Source organism: Pygocentrus nattereri, chromosome 7 (genome assembly GCF_015220715.1).
Source record: "Pygocentrus nattereri isolate fPygNat1 chromosome 7, fPygNat1.pri, whole genome shotgun sequence".
Taxonomy (NCBI): Eukaryota; Metazoa; Chordata; class Actinopteri; order Characiformes; family Serrasalmidae; genus Pygocentrus; species Pygocentrus nattereri.
The window spans coordinates 23,761,177-23,781,500 of record NC_051217.1 but is presented as its reverse complement, the minus strand read 5'-3'; the positions used below and the strand labels follow the sequence as shown (position 1 = coordinate 23,781,500).

At 39.4% G+C, this 20,324-nt stretch overlaps 2 protein-coding genes across 3 annotated transcripts in view; one reads left to right on the top strand and one right to left on the bottom strand.

Annotated features, from left to right (window-relative positions):
- The window catches only part of aqp11 (aquaporin 11), a 21,470-nt gene extending 7,877 nt beyond the window's left edge, over nt 1–13,593 (top strand). The window contains exon 3 of the mRNA XM_017704161.2: nt 13,475–13,593. Coding sequence (XP_017559650.1) covers nt 13,475–13,530 — 56 coding nt within the window. The 3' untranslated portion in view covers nt 13,531–13,593. The remainder of the gene's footprint in view (nt 1–13,474) is intronic.
- clns1a (chloride channel, nucleotide-sensitive, 1A) lies at nt 6,977–20,324 on the bottom strand. 2 transcript variants are annotated; one of them, XM_017704163.2, is made up of 7 exons: nt 19,836–20,321; nt 17,817–17,953; nt 17,464–17,583; nt 14,809–14,916; nt 13,498–13,671; nt 10,136–10,202; nt 6,977–7,208 (listed from the first exon to the last, which is right to left on the bottom strand). In XM_017704163.2, coding segments are annotated over exons 1-7 (726 nt in total). In that variant the 5' UTR covers nt 19,955–20,321; the 3' UTR covers nt 6,977–7,207. The 2 variants fall into 2 exon arrangements, with proteins under 2 accessions (XP_017559652.1, XP_017559651.1); XM_017704162.2 differs by lacking the exon at nt 6,977–7,208 and having other exon boundaries at nt 10,132–10,202; nt 19,836–20,324.

Here is a 20,324-nt window from a genome sequence, read left to right as displayed (position 1 = left end):
ACATGTCATTATGAAATTTCATATGAATGTAATGAAGTACCTTTACATTTGTGTTACATTCTGTATCAGCAGGATTGAATCTTAACTACTGACTTTTTCTATTTGTTTCAATGTCAAGAAACAACAAAAACAGTGTGTTTACAGGCTCTTAATAATCCGATAACAGCCGAAAATCAGATTTTGTCAGTAATCTGATCACCGCTGATCATAACTGCGACTTCTAAGGGTTAACTTTTACAGTATGTCAATAAAACCCTGACCATTTCTGGAATGTGATCTATACAATGCAGTGCAACATTCCTGAAAAACAAAGCAGCATGAAGGCTATGCATGAACTGTAATGTAAATAACAGTGACTATTAGTATTAATAAGACTAGGTGCCTTTGGACTGAGAGAGAGAGAGAGAGAGAGAGAGAGACGTGTCTCAGGCAGCAACGCTTAGAGTCCAGTGTGAGCCGTGGATGAGACAAAGCACATGTCAGCGGTGCATTTCTAAACCAGGACCGTCTTGAGAAACGTATACAAACAGCACATTCCTTGTACCGCTTGTATTCAGACACTGAAAGGAGTGATGCGTTTAATTTAGCTGATTCAAATGTGTACATTTTTCAATATGACATCAACAGTGTTGTGTCTTTCAGTTTATTTCTTGGCAATGACTGTGTTGATGCTATATGTTTCATTCACGTGGATGTACATGATGTACATTTGAATTCAAATTCAACGCACTGCTTTTTCTACTGTGTCAGACCAAGTTTGTAAATCCTTGTATTATTCTTACATGCAAAAGTCTGATCACCCCCAGCCAGGTGACGTTTTGTTGATTTTCAGAGTCAAAGTTACACGTTCCTTAGAGGTAGTGCAAATAGTGTGATTTTAGTGCACAAATTCTATTTATTTGCTTAAATCTAACATAAACTATTAAGAGTGCCATACCTTTTGCACAGGGTTATCTTATGGTTTATTTTTCTCCAATATGATCTTCAGTTCAGCAAATAAACAGTAATGATGCATTAAAATGTGCAGCAGTGTGTTCTCCGTCGAGGATGTGTTCACTTATTTTCACTTAGACCAAGGGGTGCACACATTTTTGCACATGGTTGGATCTCTGGTTAAATTGTACCTTGCAATAAAGGAATAAATGCAGTAAACAGTTTGTTGTGTGTTCCTTTTACTGCAAGCAATTATGTCAGCTAACTGATGCTTAGCCTCACTTGTATTTTTGAGGAGCTAACAGATGTGCTTGAGCACCAAAAGGCTTTAAATAGCTTATGACTTGGTGGACGAAGTACACAAACCATGTACTTGAGTTTAGAGACACCCAAAGTAAAATATTACTCCAGTAAAAGTAGAAGTTCCTCCCTTTAGACTGCCACTTGAGTAAAAGTACTCAGTATTTACCTTCAAATCTACTTAAGTATCAAAAGTAAAAGTACTAAAAGATTAATTCTGGCTCTGATGTCCTGTTATCATTTTTATAACAAGACTCGCTTCATGATCTCATTTTAGGTGAAAATCCTCCAGCGTCTCTCTTGGTAAACCAGTCTTTTAATAGAACGTCATTAATTAGTGACGCTGACGTCTATTAAAATGATCATAAGTACAAAACACTGAAGGTAAACAGTTTCCATCAGGGAGAACCGAGTGGCTCTGAAATCACTTTTACACACAAGCAAAGTTTCAGTTTAAGATTTATTTACAACTTAGTTCCAAGTTTAAGTTTAATAAATACTGGCTTTAAACTCAGGATCACAAATGAGCTCCTTTACTATGTTGATCTGTAGGCCTCTGTTCATAAATATAAAGCAGCCCAAACTAATTTACTATAAAATGAAATGTTGTTTGTATAAATTCAGAAAAAAGCCGCGTCAGTCACGACTGCATATGTGGACATATTTCTATATTGTGCTCTATTTACACAAAGTTAGGTTAGTTCATCATTTATGTTGAACAGACTCTCCCAAAATTTTACGCTGCTGCGCTGACGTTGAACCGTGTTCAACCGTGTGCCCTGATTGGTGCTCTTGCTTTGCGCTTCTTTCATTTTGACATGTTACGTTTTTATACACACAGAAACCAAAAGGAATGACAGATTTCTCAAAATGTAGTGGAGGAAAAATTCAGATATTAGACTTTGAAATGTAGTGGAGTGAAAGTAAAAAGTCACCCAATAACGGAAAAACTTCAGTACAGATACACGAAAAAATACTTAAGTACAGAAACTAATTACGTTTACTCCAGTTACAGTTACTGTCCACCACTGCTTTTAGAGGTATTCCTAATACGAAGCTGCCAAGCTGGGAGGGTGAAGGCTGGCACGAGAATCCTCCGAGACACGTGAGGCTCCACCACGTCTTAATAAAACTAACTGAACTGCTCAACGTTCTTGGAGGAGACTAACAGCTAATTCTGTTCCATCAGCTATCAGATGTCAGCATAGTGCAGAGTGTTTGCGGGAAAGTGAGGACTATCATAACCAGCCAAAGACAGAGAGAGAGGACTGTTATTATCTCTAACTCCCACTTATGGATGGCTGTGGCATCATCAGGGATCAAAGTTATGATCTCCTGACAATAGGATTGGCAATTACACCGATCAGGCCTAACATTCTGACCATCTCCTTGTTTCTACGCTCATTGTCCATCTTATCAGCTCCGCTTACTGTACAGGTGCACTTTGTAGTTCTACAGTTACAGACTGTAGTCCATCTGTTTCTCTGATACTTTGTTACCCCCTTTTACCCTGTTCTTCAGTGGTCAGGACCCCCATGGACCCTCACAGAGCAGGTACTATTTGGGTGGTGGATCATTCTCAGCACTGCAGTAGCACTGATGTGGTGGTGGTGGTATGTTAGTGTGTGTTGCACTGGTCTGAGTGGATCAGACACAGCAGTGCTGCTGGAGTTTTTAAACACTGTCGACTCACTGTCCACTCTACTAGTCAGAGACGACAGCTCATCTGCTGCTGCACAGTTTGTGTCGGTCATCCTCTAGTCCTTCATCAGTGGTCACAGGACACTGTTGTTCAAAATGTTCCAATATCAAAACTAATACTGATGCCTTGACTTCATTAACAATGCCTAAATGATACTTCTATCAATACCTTCCTTTAAAGCCCATGCGCGAACACAAGGCCCGTGGGCCTTAACACGCCTGCCACACAATCCCATCCAGCCCGTAAAAGTATTTCAGTTTTCTATTAATATTAGCCAGTTTCACAATGTGCTGCACTACAGTCCCCAGCATGCACTGCAATGTCATGTGCTCTGACTCTCCTACCCCAACAGCAGTCTATGGGACAGAGGTTACACCTCAATTCTACACAGTTCTGCACAAATCTACACCAGTCATATCACCAAAATGCATTTCAGCTGCAGTTCAACCAACAATAACACTGAACATCAGCTCAGCAGCTCAGAAACTGAGCCCAGGTCTTAATAAACTTGCAGTAAAGAAAGGAGGCCAGGAGTCTAGATCAAGCAAATAGGCAGGTTTAAAAGGCCGAGCACCTGGGGATGTTTACATTTTGAATATTTCAAGTGTCCATGTAATATTTCAAGGTCGACTACAAGTGTCTGTATTTTCCTGCTGACATTTTTGCATATTTTGAATAAAGCAAAATAAAGCAGTTATGCCTGCTAGGTAAGTTTTCGCTTGGTGGTTAGCTCTCTCATGGTAAGTTTCTTCGACTTGAACAGAGAGAAGGAGACCGTTAGAGCTGTTTAGGCTGGACCACCCACATCAGCCAGATGAGGGTACTGTTTACGTATGCACTGTTCAACATTAGAAAAGCCCAGGTTACATCAAGAGGGTAACATTATCAAAATACACTGCCATTTGTTGAGCATTGGAATGTATTCACAGGACATGCATTGTATAGGTACACTCAGCGGCCAAAAGTTCAACTGCTTGTTAACACAGCCAATCACATGACCGCAACTCACTGCATTTAGGTATGTAGTGTATATATATATATGTGTGTGTGTGTATATATATATATATAATGTGTGTGTGTTTATAATTACACACACAGGACACTTTATTAGGTACTTTTCAGTTGCTTGTTAAGACACATAGCTAATCAGCCAATCAAATGGCCGCAACTCAATGCATTTAGACATGTAGAGGTGGTCAAGACAACTTGCTGAAGTGCAGACCGAGCATCAGAATGGGGAAGAAAGGGGATTTAAGTGACTTTAAACATGGCATGGTTGTTGGTGCCAGACGGGCTGGTCTGAGTATTTCAGAAACTGCTGATCTACTGGGATTTTCACACACAACCATCTCTAGGGTTTACAGAGGATGGTCCGAAAAAGAGAAAATATCCAGTGAGCGGCAGTTGTGTGGACGAAAATACCTTGTTGATGTGAGAGGTCAGAGGAGAATGGACAGACTGGTTTGAGATGGTAGAAAGGCAACAGTGACTCAACCAACCAAAATCTCTGAGGAATGTTTCCAACACCTTGCTGAATGTCTGCCACAAAGAATTAAGGCAGTTCTGAAGGCAAAAGGGCAAACTGCACAAGACTGCGGAAATACAGGCTCATCAGACAAACTGGGTAGCTTTTAGATCCATAATAGGAATAATAGGGCCATTTGACTGACATGCAAAAAGACCAATCACAGGCCATTTAGCCCCAAATCCGCAATGAACACAAACCTGAAATACACCTCAGCAAACACACAAGGGCAACTTGCTCACTAGCTTCAAGCACAATGATTAAAGGGTTCTTTGCATCATAAAAGGTCAGATTGAAGACTGTGCTGTAGATGGTTCTACATTGAACTTTTTTAAAATGGGTTCTATATAGTACCAAAAAGGGCTCTTCTATTGTTACTCTTAAAAATGATGGTTCTTCAAGGGCTCTTTAGTAAACAAAAATGGTGCTATGCACAACCTTGAGCACTCAAAGAACCCATTGCAAAATTAAAGTGTTTTTCGCATCATCAAATGGTTCTTCAGATTGATAAAGAAAGCACTCTAGATGGTTTTACATAGAACCTTTTTTGAAAAGGGTTCTTGTATTATAACAAGCTTCATCATAATAATAGCAGAACCATTTTGGGTGCTATAGAGCCCTTTTGAAAAAATGGTTCTATATAGAACCACATACCACAAATTCTCCATCAATCTGAAGAACCCTTTAACCATACAAATGGTTCTTTGAGTGCTCATGGTTGTACATAGCACTATTTTCTGTACTAAAGAACCCTTTAAGAACCATCATTTTTAAGAGCGTAACAACAGAAGAACCCTTTTGGGGCTATATACAAGCCTTTTCATGCACATCCATCAATCTAAAGAACCTCTTCATGGTGCAAAGAACCCTCTAATCATGAAACCTCTAATCATGTCCGTGGTTCTACATAGAAAGATTTTCTTGACCAAAGAACCATCTTTTTTAAGAATGTAGAGTAATACACGCTTTAACTGGTCAATTTAACACAGCTCTCTTTTTAGCATGTGCTGAAATCAGCTCAGTTTAGAGACGCTTATCACATGATCATGACTTACTAAGAATGTGATTAATGAAATCGTGCTAATGAGATCATTTAGCGGGGGGCTATATGTAACAGTGTACCCCCAAGGATACCATCAAACACATGGATATCAGTGTGAAGATACGCTGCCTCTTTGAAATCAGCCTCTTTCTATGTGTAACACAACAGTATCCAAAGTTTAGTCCTACTGATCACTTCTGGTGTCCCTCCTGTGTCTTCAATCCCTGCTGCAATCTGCAATTAGATTTAATCCTTTCACAGGTACAGAAATATCGCCAACTCAATCAGTCCCTCTCTCTCTCTTCTGGTTATCTATGGAGCAGGAATACAGTTGCTTTATAATCCTGGCAAAAAGCCAGATGGCATCATCTACCACCCAAGCAGACTGGAGAACCATCTGCGCTGAATCATCAGCAACCACTCATCAGCACGCAGAGCCAGCTCAGTCATCAGACTAATACTGGTCAGGGATTACATCATCAGGAGGAAAACTGAAGTTTGAAAGGCCAAAAACTGGTTAAAGGACTTTATCCAGACCACATTGTCTGGTGCTTCAGTGGTTTAATGTGAGCCTAATACTATAACTTATTATGTATCGAATGAACTGCTAAACTGCCTGTAAAATGTAGACTAAAATTTTCATGTCTTTAATATTTAGGCTCTAAAAACACGTGTATGAGAAGTGTGTGTTTATGCTCATTTGAGGTAGAAACAAATTTCAGGTACCAGTAAATTTAGCATGGCAGATTTAATCAGTGAAGCACCAGACTTAAAGTAGCAATTCAGTCAAGGCAGCCCGAGATTTAAAGTGGCAGTGGATTTAAGGCATCACTAAATTTAAGGAGGCAGTGGATACAAGATAACAGTGGCTTTAAGGGAGCAGTGGTTTTAAGTTACCAGCACATTTAAGGGGGCAGACTTCAGAGGCAGATTTATCAGTAAATTTAAGGTGGCAGACAATTTAACAGTGGCTATATATAAAGCTATCAAGTATCATTCATATTAATCAAGATTAATTTTAATCGATTATTAATTCAATCAGGTTTTGCCAAGTAATCATGACTGTCCTAAAAACCACCAGAGGAACGCTCTCAAAAATAAAGTATTCCAGGCTGAGAAAGGCTTACCTCTAGTGTACCTTTATAATAAACTTGGAATATCAAAGGATAAAAGGGGAAAAAAAAAAAAACACTGACAGGTTGTGACTGCAATGGGTCTTCCTCAGGGTGCGGCTTGAGCAGGACATCAGAAGATACCAACAGAAAAATCCAGCTTGTAGAAAAAAGGATTTACACGAAAGTCATCATCTCTGTCCTAATAACAGGTCCTAAAAATAGTCTGAGCATTTTTAGCCAGTGCTGATCCAAGCAACCCGTTCATGCCTCAATATATCACTGCCTCAAAACACAAAAGGGACATAGTTCTGCAGGGAGACTGAGACACAAATGCTTTGTACAAAAACTATTTTATTTCCTGATATTTCATACAAACAGCACTGATAGAATTTGGTCTTAAGGAAAAGTACAAAACACAACATCAAAAACAGAAATGGTGTGTTAGAGCTGGGGAAACGAGGGCTTTGGTGAACAACAGCCCAGAGAGTTCCACCGAGGGCACAGGGCAGTGCGGAAGAGCCTGGTGAACAGAGTCGGTATCACTCTGAGGCCCTGAAGTGCTTCGGCTAGTGTTGGAGACTTGAGCTCCATCTGCAGGAACACAACGTACAGTTAGATACAGACACACGAGATCTAAATACATCATAAAGATCAGTAATAAGTGGGTCCTGATTTCAATACAGCTTCAAAAAACTGAAGACATAATACAGCGCATGGTAAAGTAAAACTACTGCGGGCGCGCTACTCAGACTCATTTATCATCATCATCATCATCATCATCGTGTTTACATGCACATCACAATTGGATTTCTACAGTTATCTGATTATTCAAATGGTCGTGCAAACAGCACACTTTGAGTTCTTAGATCGGAGTAAGGTCCAGAAATCTGATTAATAAATCTGATAAAGAGGCTGGATTTTAGCTCAGTAATCAGATTTCTCAGAGCTGTAAACTCTTACTCTGATTTCTTTCAGATTTCTCAGTCTGGGCATGTAGGAAAACAGATGGTGGTATCGGAAAAAAGCGCCACAAGACACAGCAAAGCACTACATAATTGATGAAATGAAGTATTTAAATATTATTAATCTTCTAGATGATGTACTTTCATATTTTCAGGTAAAGTGGATCAATAAAAAAAAAAAGTGAGTTTTATGTTTGTTATGTTTATGTTATGTTACGTCTTCTGCAAATTTATTGATTGGTCATAAAGCAGAAATCTGATTACTGTCTAACTTATGTAGACCAGGAGCTTCCCCATTATCTGATTACTCAAGTGCATGTAAACATTTACTGATTACTGACAAAATCTGATTTTCTGCGGTTATTGGATTATTAAGTGCATGTAAGCATGCTGATTATTCACTGACAATCTGATAACTTAAGAAAATCAGATATTAGCTGCATGTAAACACAATGATTAAAAGAAACTATCTGGGTACATCTTATAAGAGTAAAGTGGGCGGGGCTTAATAGCACAATGGACACACTCGGGCTTATTCAGCTGTGGGGCAAGACCGGAAAATGTTCGCTTAGATTCCTGGAGAGGAACTACATCACTTTTTGCATTCACAGATAAAATATTTTGCTCTGACCTCAAAGATATCCAACTCTGAAAGGTGCTTATCTTCTATGTAATAGGGCTGCACTATGTATTGCTTGTTATAGCAATATTGCCCACTGAGTAGTATACTCATAGAACAATATGCAAATAAGTCCTATAACCAGAGTGACACTTAATCCAAAGTTAGGTTTAAAAAAAAAAAAAAGCATTGCACTGCTCCCCCTGCTCACCAAACTTTATAGAGCTAAAATTACAACAACTAGAAAGAATAAAATGTGAAATAAACAAAATGTCTGTAAGGCGGCACAAGGATTATTATTTTCCTGAAACAACATTTAAAATGCTGTATAATTGCAGCATGAGATGCTTCTGAATGAGCTGTTTTTTATTGTTTTTTTGTGGGTGGAGTCAGTAGTATAAAACAAAAGTATGGGGTAAAATGTCTTTAAATGGAAAATGGACTAGTTACAGCATTTGTTTATATTAATGCACATGTAAAATAAGTACATCTATTTTTCCACTGAATTGCCATGTGCACAGATTAGCACTATTACTGTTTCATGTATTTTATATTATATTTATATTTTATATTAATAACTGCAAATCAAGCAGTTTTTACAGGTTATTAAACTATTATGCACAAATTTATACCAGACGTGAATTTAATTGTAACAATAAGGCAAAGATGAAACTGATGAATAACAAAACTATCACTGAGTCCGTTTCCATGCACTGAATAATCCGGTAACTGCAGAAAATCAGATTTTGGCAGTAATCCGATCAACAAGTTTACATGCACTTGAGTAATCAGACAATGGGGTAGCTCCGGGTCAGGCAGTAATCAGATTCCTGCTGTGCAACCAGCCGATAAACTCACAGAAGACGTGACAATGTAAAACTCAAACTTCATACTGTGGCTTTTTGTTTTTAAACATCGTGTAATATTGTGTTTGGTTTCAGCGCCGCTCCAACAGTGTTTTGCTGCATCTTGCGACATCCATGATCTGTTCTCGCACATGCTTTAACATCACTTCACTGATTTATGAGTGTGTTTTTAACACATTGCGAGGCACAACACAATAAAAAAAGCAATATAATAGCTACTCACTGCAAAATACCTTTACTGTGCACTCCTCAGTACCTGCCTAGGGCATATATGGGTCATTCTCCATTTGAAGTGGGAATTCAGGTGGACGTGTTTTTAGAAAATATATTTTTCATCCCAAAACTAAATCTTAATGTCTTAATGTCCATTAACGTCTCCTATTATCATATATGCAAAAAGGAGCTTAATTCCAAACATATTTTACAGTCACTGGTGTTGTATGAATATGGTGCAACACCAGTGACATTCTGGTTAAAACTGAGGATTTTGTAAATCGTCTGACTCGTTGGCTGCTCAGGTGACCTTGTGCAAATCAGTAAAGAAAATGATATACGGCATAATTTTGACAATTTTAATTACCCAGCCATTAACGCTCATAACACTGGTCACATATAGAAGTTCTGAGCAGCCAGATAAACAAAATTATTAATAAATTAATTAAATATAGTGACCAGTGTATAATAATTATATTAAATATAGTATATTAATGATATTAAAAAGCAAACATGATTCTATAAGTCTCTAAGCTAAACCTCTTAAAAACACTGTTTTATATGAATAAGTTTCTCAAATGTTTAAAACTGGTTATGTGGCTAGCTGTTTTACACATGCAGAGCGACTATGAAACAAAAGAAATCAGAATCTTGGGGGAAAAGTGTTAATTAATCTTAGCTCAACTGTGTAAATGTACATACCGACTTTTGGAGCTGTGCCTCAGATTTTAAGCATCTTTTTAAGCCCTGCAACCTTTACGACACTGGTTCCCCACTACAATTGGAGAACAATCCATATACACTAATATATATATATATATATATATATATAATTATTTTCCCAAGCTGAGTGATTACCAGTGATCTACGTCAGCATCGTCAAATTGTCCAGCTTCTGCAGAATTTGGGTCAACTTCCATCCCGTCTGGAGAGAGATGGAAAGAAGAAAACAGAAACCACATAAATATCACCTACTGAGCTTCTCAGAAGACTCCACTGATTATAGATCTATTAGGCTGGACAACAAACACACAGGAGGAACAAAGTATAAGAGAGTGTCATCAATACGAGCACATTCAGACAGTTTTCAGGGATAAAGACGTATATAAATGTGGATCATTCTGCCGAACTGGCTCCAAATCAGAGTTGACGGCATTTTGGACTTGGACTAAAATCCCTTTGCTTTGAGTGAACCTATAACATAATTATATTAATTTGATTAAAACAAATGATTGAAACGTTCTATTTTGTCACTACCAAAACAATCACAGCACTACCAAAAACGTTACCAAATGTTTCGTTAGTGACCATTTTAGCTCATTTTGAGCAGAATTCTTTTTGATCAGAATTTTATTGAATCACATAATTAATAGCAGAAAATATGTTTTTGTAGAGATAATTCTTAACGTTCCACACCGACGTTCAGACTTGGGACACATTTAACTTCAAAACAATGAGATCTAACTGCTCACCACGTGGCCATGAGGGACCAGGATGCAGATTCACCTTCTGCTCTAAAACGCAGGGGCGTGGCTAAAATAAGGGTTAAAATTGGGGGATTAAAACTGTTTGGGTAGTGACTTGAAAATGTGGGACAGCATTTTTTAATAGAAAAATTTAAACTCATGATACATCTAAATCGTTCAACATCACGTTAAAAGGAAATCAAAATATCTTTAAAAACAGTAAAGAAAATAGAAAAAAACTATATAATAATAATAATATATATATATACACACACACACACACACACACACACACATACACATACACGTGTGTGTGTGTATATAAGAAAGCATGTGACATGGAAGATCATAGTGGCATCACAAACTTTTTGTCTACATGTTTTTGATTCATTACAGTCTAAAATATTTTCTTGTTGTGATATTCAAATATTACTGCTTTAAAACGTGCATATACATATACTGTAGCCCATATGTTTCTAATTTGTGTGTGTTGTGCTGGCACGAGGGGATCAGACACAGCAGTGCTGCTGAAGTTTTTAAACACTGTGTCCGCTCACTGTCCACTCTATTACCTTGTTGGTCCACCTTGTAGATGTAAAGTCAGAGACGACAGCTCATCTGCTGCACAGTTTGTGTTGGTCATCCTCTAGTCCTTCTTCAGTGGTCACAGGACGGTTGGCTGGATATTTTTGGTTCTCAGTCCAGCAGCAACACTGAGGTGTTTAAAAACTCCAGCAGCACTGCTGTGTCTGATCCACTCAGACCAGCGCAACACACTAACATACCACCACCACCACATCAGTGTTACTGCAGTGCTGAGAATGATCCACCACCCAAATAGTACCTGCTCTGTGAGGGTCCATGGGGGTCCTGACCACTGAAGAACAGGGTAAAAGGGGGCTAACAAAGTATCAGAGAAACAGATGGACTACAGTCTGTAACTGTAGAACTACAAAGTGCAGCTATACAGTAAGTGGAGCTGATAAAGTGAACAATGAGCATAGAAACAAGGAGGTGGTCAGAATGTTATGCCTGATCGGTGTGTAATAGAAAATGGATAAAATGCCTCTCCTTACTAACTGGGGATCCCACTTAAACATCCAGCCTGTCAAGTGCTATCATGGTCATTTTACCTTCTGAAGACTATTCACCTGGCGATAAGTTGCGGTGATGACCCAATGCCTTATTTTGCTTATAGCTTAATTAAAATGTCTTGTACTTCCCCACTCCAAGCATGAACCTGGCATCCTTTCTCTAGTCCAGCCTTTGGTCTGCTACTGCCACCCGGTGGTTGATCATTATTAAATCCCAGCACATTTGCAGGTGCATTTTTCACTCATCACTTCAGTATGTTTTCACACAAAGTCATAATTTCAATTTCCAATGACCACTGCCCTCATCAGATTACTTTCTTTTTACGTCTTCTGTTCTATAGTTCTGAATATGTGAAAGCGGGCAGTCGTGGGCTGGAGGTTAGGGAACCAACATTGTGACCAGAAGGTCACTGGTTTGATCCCCAAAGCCGACAGTACATGACTGAGGTGCCCTTGAGCAAGACACCTAACCCCCAACTGCTCCCTGGGTGCCGCGGATAGGACTGCCCAACGCTCTGGTCAAGTGTGCTTTAGTGTGTGTGTGTGTGTTCACGGGTTAGATTGCAGAGGTTGAGCGGGTTACCCGTTGTGAGTTTAATAAGGGTCACTATTTTTTTTTATTAATCATTTTAATTTAATAATAAATAACCTTTGCTGCCTCTTCATCTTCACTGTAACAGCATTCAGTCCAGTAAGGGTGCACATCATCTCCCAACTCATTACTCCTACTGTGACCATGGATGGTGTAGCATAACCACAGGAAAGGGTGTAGCATAACCATGATTACATACCACAACTATGGAAATGTGTATGACATGGGAGCAGTGTAACCATAGGAATGAGTGTAGTGTAACCACACAAACTGGTATACTGTATCTAAATGAATGTATCATAACCATGGAAATGGAGTGTACTCTGTAGTAATGATGGAAATGGGTGTAGCCTAAATGTGCCAACTGGCACAGCATAACCATGGAAAACCGGCGTAGCCCACTGACACATATCAGTGGTGTAATTCTAATTCAGATAGATTTTTTTTAAACCAAAAAAGCTTGTTATAATTCTATTTATTCAACCTGGATGATGACAGTTGGGCAGTAAGAGTAGACCTGCACTATTTACAGATATTTCCACACAACATTTAGAACACATTAAAAGTGCTGGGCACAAAAAACAGTTGAAAAATATTGGATTAGAAGGTAACAGTAAGTAAGTCTTTTGCTGCATAATATTTTCAAAAATATCTAAAATAAAATAATAATAATAAAATAAAATAAAAAATGCAAAAAAAGACGAGTGTAAATTTAGGGGTTAGGGTTTGGGCAGATACCTCCCAAAAGAACTAGCTAGCTAGCTCTTTTTTTAATGCATTGAATTTAAAATAATAATCCTTGTAAATTTCTATGGAACTGAATTGTTTTTTTTTTTTACACTGTGGGACCCAATCAAATCTATGAATTAACATTTTTATATAGTAATTTTTAAATAATATTTTGTATTAGTGTGCAAAATGGAACTGCAGATAATGCATGTATATGAAAATATTTCAAATAAATAAATAAACTCACAGACTGGTAAAAGTATGTTAAAGTTATTGTTCTGCAACTAAAAGTCAGTTTTGATTTTTCTTTTCCCAGCCAGGGTTGGAATAAGGGTTCACCTTCAAACTCAGCTGATGGTTCGTCAGTCCTAACTCCAGCCATGTGGAACTGTTCGGCCACAGACTGGGCCAGCATCCCCTCCAGCCTCTCCAAGGTGGCTTGGCCTTCAGCTGTCAGATGTGATAAACCCTCCTCATAGGTGTAAAATGTGGGTATATCGCCATGGCTTTGCTCTGGACATGACAGTGGAGGAGAGTAGTGAGATATTCAATTAAATTACATGGTCAATTCAATTTTATTTGTGTAGCACTTTTACAACAGCCATTATCCTGAAGCAGCTTGTCCAGAGATGTGAGTCCAGACCCTTTAATATTTTTTTGAAGTGAGGAGAGATAACCACAACCTCTGCAGTTAAAAAAACAAACAAAAAAAACTTATGCAAATATTATTGCAGTCACTATACGTTTGATAAACTGAAAAATAAATAAATTCTGGTATGTGCAAAAGTTTGGACCCCCTAAGTCAGGACTTATCGCCAGCACTTAAGTTACATTCACATAACAAGCCTCATTTCTCATATCCGATCTCTCCAACACGACGGTTCACACTCTTTTAGGTAAGTGACTCAAATCTGTCATTAATGTGATGAACCAGCGTCCAGAAATGAGCCTCATGAGCTCATCCTACTCAGTAACGTCACGTGACTGAATCACTGCATCATCAGCACAAACTAACGAGCAGAACGAGCTTCACTGAGAAGATCATTAACTCTGATCAGCTCTCAGCTTCATTATTAGAGCCAGACAAAGGAGAAAAAGGTGAGATGAGCTGCTTTTCCACCATTTACAGGCTTTAACGTCTGTTTGGCGCTGTTGCCATTGTAACGCTGAATGATGGCGCAGTGCAGTGGAGAAAAGGCACATGAATTACGATCTGAGAGTCATGTTAAGGTCACATGGCCACAAATTGGATATATGAAAGTGGCTCAGGTCTGATTTAAAAAGATCAGATGTGTCCACACAGACCTGAAAGCATCAGATCTGAGTCACATTAGAGCAGAAAATCGGATTTGTGCCACTTCAACCTAGAAATGTCAATGTAGCCTTGTTCTTTAAGGAAGAAGGGGGCCATTTCAAAAGCTTCTGCTTGTAGGTCTCGAAGGAGCTAATGGCAGAAGTCTATTTTCATCTTCAGTTTCTTGACTGACTTAATTTGCTTCCAGAATCCATTCCTCCATCTACCCATGCAACACGTCCTGTGCCACTAGTTGGAATACCTCTCAAACAACAAAGAGGAAATAAGACTCTTAGAGGGAAAAATGCCCTAAACGCATCACAAATCTCTCGGTTAAGAGAGAAATTTCACCTCACCTGCCTCCTCCACATCATACTCCTCTCCTTCGAACTCGTCTGACTCTTCGTCCTCCGGGTCCGGGTGCAAAGCCTGGCAGTCACACATAGCAGAAAACATGGACTCCACTGCAATACACAGAACACATAGTGGAAAAACATAAGCTTACAGTGAGATAATAATCACATTACTACACACATAACTAATATTATATACACTCACCAGCCACTTTATTAGGTACACCTTGCTAGTACAAGGTTGGACCCCCTTTTGCCTTCACAACTGCCTTAATTCTTTGTGGCACACTTTCAACAAGGTGTTGGAAACGTTCCTCAGAGATTTTGGTTGGTTATTTGAGTCACTGTTGCCTTTCTATCATCTCAAACCTGTCTGTCCATTCTCCTCTGACCTCTCACATCAACAAGGCATTTTCATCCACACAACTGCCGAATATTTTCTCTTTTTTGGACCATTCTCTGTAAACCCTAGAGATGGTTGTGCGTGAAAATCCCAGTAGATCAGCAGTTTCTGAAATACTCAGACCAGCCTGTCTGGCACCAACAACCACGCCACGTTCAAAGTCACTTAAATCCCCTTTCTTCCCCATTCTGATGCTCGGTCTGCACTTCAGTGAGTTGTCTTGACCACCTCTACATGCCTAAATGCATGGAGTTGTGGCCAGGTGATTGGCTGATTAGCTATGTGTGTTAACAAGCAACTGAACATAATAAAGTGGCCAGTGGGTTTGTGTGTGTGTGTGTGATATATATATATAGCTTGCCATCACAACTACAGCAAATTCTCTTTTTAGCTATGCAGAACCATCATCAAAAAGGTTCCATAGAGAATAACAAGTACAAAGACAAACCAAATGCTAAAACTGACTAATTTTATTGTTTTTTGAAAAATACATCCAATTTTGAATTTGATGGCAGCAACACGTTCCAAAAAGGTTGGGACAGAGGCCTATTTACCACTGTTCCTGTTCTTGCTTAACAGATGCTCAACAGTTCACGGTCTCCTTCCTCGTATTTCTTGTTCCATAAAGTGCCATATGTTTTCAATAAGTGAGGGGTCTGGACTGCAGGCAGGTCAGTTTAGCACCTTGACTTTTTTACTATAGAGCCATATGGTGGTAATATGTGCAGGATGTGGTTGTCCATTGTCTTGCTGAAATAATCAAGGCCGTCCCTGAAAAAGATCATCTGGATGGCAGCAGATGTTGCCAAAACTAATGGAGCCTTCACAGATGAGCACATCACCCATGCCATGTGCACTAATGCACCCCTAAACCATCATGAATACTGGCTTTTGAACTGTGCATTGAAATCAAGCTGAGGGGTCTTTAGCCCGGAGGACACGGTGTCCATGGTTTCCAAAAAGAATTTCAAATTTCAATTCATCAGACCACAAGACACTTTTCCACTTCACCTCAGTCCATCTCAAATGTACTCAGGCCCAGAGAAGGTGGCAGCATTTCCGAGTCCTGTTTATATATGATTTTTTTTGTTGCATAGTAGAGTTTTAACTTGTATTTATGGATGAAGTGATGAACTATGTTCACAGACAGTGATTTTCAGAGGAGTTCCTGAGTGGTGAATCCCTCCCCATCTTTACTTCTGAAAGACTCTGCCTCTCTGGGATGCTTTTCTATACTCAGTCATGTTACTGACTTGTTGCAAATGAACCTTCAGGTTGTTTTTTTTTTTTTTTAATTATTACACAACTTTACCAGCCTTTTGATTCCCCCGTCCCAACGTTTTTAGAACGTGTTTCAAATAGCAAAAAGATTTTGCATTTTCAACATTTGAAGTCTTCTTTTTACTATTTTCAAATAAATACAGGGTTTAAATGATTTGCACATTGTTTTCATTTACATAATGCACAGTGTCCCAACGTTTTGGAAATTGGGTTGTAGTTAGTCATACTACATACATACACATACAAACATATATGCACATGCACATGTAATCACTGTTGTCGGAACAAAACCTTGTATCTCCAAAATGGTAACTTTACAGGAGAAGGAAAAAACCTGCTTTACTTTTAATGTAAGTCAATGGAACCAGACATTTTCCCAAGGCATTTTGGGCTGTTTCTTTTGGCCCATTCATCATGAAATTTACACACAATATAAAAACCAAACAGGTATTTTCAAAATATTTCAAAAACTGAAAAACTTGGAGATAAGGAAAAATGGAGATAAGGTTTTGTTCCAACAACAGCAAGAAAGTTTCATATATATGTATGTGTGCCATATATATATATATATATATATATATATATATATATATATATATATATATATATATATATATATATATAAAAAAACACACAAGAAACTTAAGGGCTGCACATACTGAGGCTGCAATATGGATGCAAGTATTCTATGACAGAAATCATTTGCTCTGTAAGCACATCTGACCATTCACACGACCTGATAAATGCATGTCTGTCTAAATCCACTTTATTATCTAAATCATCAAGTCTCATTTACAGATAAGCTCATTAAAATGCATTATTACTTCTAAATGTACATTGCAAACTGCAATATGCTACATCACAATCATAATACTCTTGGCCCTCATTGTGCAGCTCTGCAGAAAGTGCTGTGTAAACGGTTTGCTTGTCTCCAACATGCTTTAAATCAAGTGAGCAGTTAACCCCACACTTACAAGCTGCTTTATCACTGGGTACAAATCGGATCTCTGCGATGACCCCATCTTCACTGTCATCGTCGCTCTCTTCACCTTCATCGTCTGGAGCTCGCTCATGCATCTCAGCTTCATTTTCATCTGCAAACCACGGGGATTTCGGTTAAAGACACAGCTTTCCACACAGAGACTGAAGAGAACTTATGCAGATTAAAAAGATGCTTAGCATGATTTAAGGGTCGACCGCGACCAAAACTCTGTTACGACTGAACAAACACATTAAAATGTAGGCTATTTATTGTCTTCATGTTGATATTTGATAGAATATTCACCAAGGACTTCGTTCCTTACCTGCAAGGTCTAAAACAACTTACCATCTAGCTTTTTGTTGACCATCACGTACAGGTGCTCTTGTGGGTAAGCGCTTAGGTCTCGAGAGATTGCGTGGAGGCTGATGGAGGGGTACTCCAGCGAGAAGCCCATCCCTGATCCATTGAACCAAGACAGACGCCTGAGAAGATAGGTTACTGTTTGGTTCTAGCTTCATGTGTTTTAAAAGACAAAACAATCAGTGCCGTTATCACTCCTAGGAACACACTGTGCACCCAGAACAAGCAGAGGAAACACTTCTACGTTTAGCATTAGAGACGTATACTCATACAGGGTGACAACAGTAGAAAGCACTTAGGCACACCGGCTGTGTACTTGTGTTATATATAGACTCCCGCATGCGTTCTAACCGTGCTGATATTTCACCACAATATCACGGGTTTATTCACAAACACCGTCACTCTGCTGAGATGCCGTTGCTAATCAACGACTTTGACAGCTGTAGGAGATGCTCAAGCCATTTGAATGTTTTCACTTCTTCCTTTGCCACAAACAGAAAACAGACACTTAAGGTCACTTTTGCCCGACAGCCGATTTGGTCTGACTCTGAAGATGAGACAACACTAAATTCCTAAACTGTCGTCACCACTGAGCAGCTTTTCAGTCGGCAGTTGTGACAGAAGAACAGCTAAACAACCTGGAATCAGCCAGAAATGAACCCAATACCATTCACCAAACTAAACAGGCTGTAAGAAGCTTTACAGACTGGCTGGAACAAAACAACATTAATACTGAGCTGGAAAAACTGACCAAACTGAGCTGAACCTGATATTGGCTCAGTTTTATGGCTCAGTCTGATTTGGTCAGGCTCTGAAGATCAGACGACACGTTTGGCGAAATTGTTCTATATAGCACCAAAAAGCGTTCTTCTATTGGTTCAAGCTTGACATCGTAATAATAGCAGTACCCCTTTTTAGTGCCATATAGAACCATTTTCAAAAGTTTCCATATAGAAGCATACACAACACATTCTCTACATTCTACAAGAATGATTTTAGTATGCATAGAACCAGCTTGAAATGGTTCTATCTAGAATCCGTGTTTCTAGATAACATTCTCCTTACTATCGAACCCTTAAAGACCCATCTTTTTAAAGAGGGTAGCAGTCACTGTGCATTGTCTAGAGCACGGGGCACACAAACTTACGTTGTACTGCCGTAACATTCTAGAACGCAAGCATGCACTAGCTAAACATTCTAGGGTATAAATATGCACTAGCTAAATGTTTAAAAGTGCAAGTATACATTGCACTTTGAAAAAATATGGTTCTAAAAAGGTTCTTTAGGATTCAAGGATTAGATTTTGGTTCTACATAAAACAACAAGCACTTTAAAAAAACCACTTGCATGCTTAAACGGTTCTCCGCATAGTGAAATGTTCTTCAGTCTGATGTAAAACGTGCTGTTTATGGCTCTTCTACTGGTACAAGCTTGACATTGTAACTATAGCATAATCTCTTGTCTAGTGCCATACAGAACCCTGTTTTTTAAAGTTCCACATAGAACCACATAAAACATTCTCCATCAGAACGATTTCACCATGCAAAGAACCATTAAAGCACAGGGTTTACATGGCTAGAAACAGTTTAAATGCAACGATTCCCTTCACTAAAGAACCCTTTAAGAACCATCTGTTTATAAGAGTAGGTTAGCCAAGCGTTCTACGACACAAACATGCAGTTGCTAAACATTCTAGAGCCCAAGCGCGCACGAGCTAGACGTCCTGGAACGTGTAGAATACACGTACGCGCTAGCTAAACGTTCTAGAACACACATACGCGCTAGCTAAGCGTTCTGGAACACACACGTACGCGCTAGTTAAACGTTCTAGAACACACGTAGGAACTAGCCAAATGTTCTAGAACACACGTACGCGCTAGTTAACTAGATGTTCTAGAACACACAAGAGCGCTAGCTAAACGTTGTAGAACACACAAGAGCGCGGGCCCTAACTCAGCTAGCCTGGCTAACGGTTACCAGCAGGTTATGAATGAAGTCACTTACGACTCGGCGACGTAGAGGGTTCCTGTTCCGAGTTCTTTCCCGTCTAGAACCGCTGCCGTCTCCGCCTGCTGGTGCCGAACACCCTCGTTAGGAGGCGACAAACTTTTTAACAGAACCATCGCGTCCAAACGTGATAAACTCCCTAAAAAACTTACAAAAACCACACAACCTCGTCGGGCTAGTGACGCTTCCCGCTGCGCTGACCTGTTTACTTCCCCACAGCGGGCTAGTGTGGCGAGCTAAGCTAAAGGCCGTAAACTCCCGGCCGCGCGGCACAGCGGTCAGGCACGGAGGCGAGCAGGTCAGCAGGTCCCGGCGACGCGAACAGCGTCCACTAAACTCAATTTAACCGTCAAATCGCCACAGCCTCACTGTTTCACTCCGCTCTGATGCCGTCTCCATGCGCGCCACACGAGAGCTAGGCTGTGTTCCAATATGCGCATCTGTTATAGAACTCCGAACGCCCGAGCGTTCTTACGGCCAGATAGG

Coding starts and splice junctions, on each gene's coding strand:
- clns1a (XM_017704162.2), bottom strand. CDS start 19,954: ATGGTTCTGTTAAAAAGTTTGTCGCCTCCTAACGAGGGTGTTCGGCAC. Junction 17,584..17,816: donor GGTCAACAAAAAGCTAGATG/GTAAGTTGTTTT, acceptor CGTGGTTTGCAG/ATGAAAATGAAGCTGAGATG. Junction 13,672..14,808: donor GTATGATGTGGAGGAGGCAG/GTGAGGTGAAAT, acceptor TGTCATGTCCAG/AGCAAAGCCATGGCGATATA.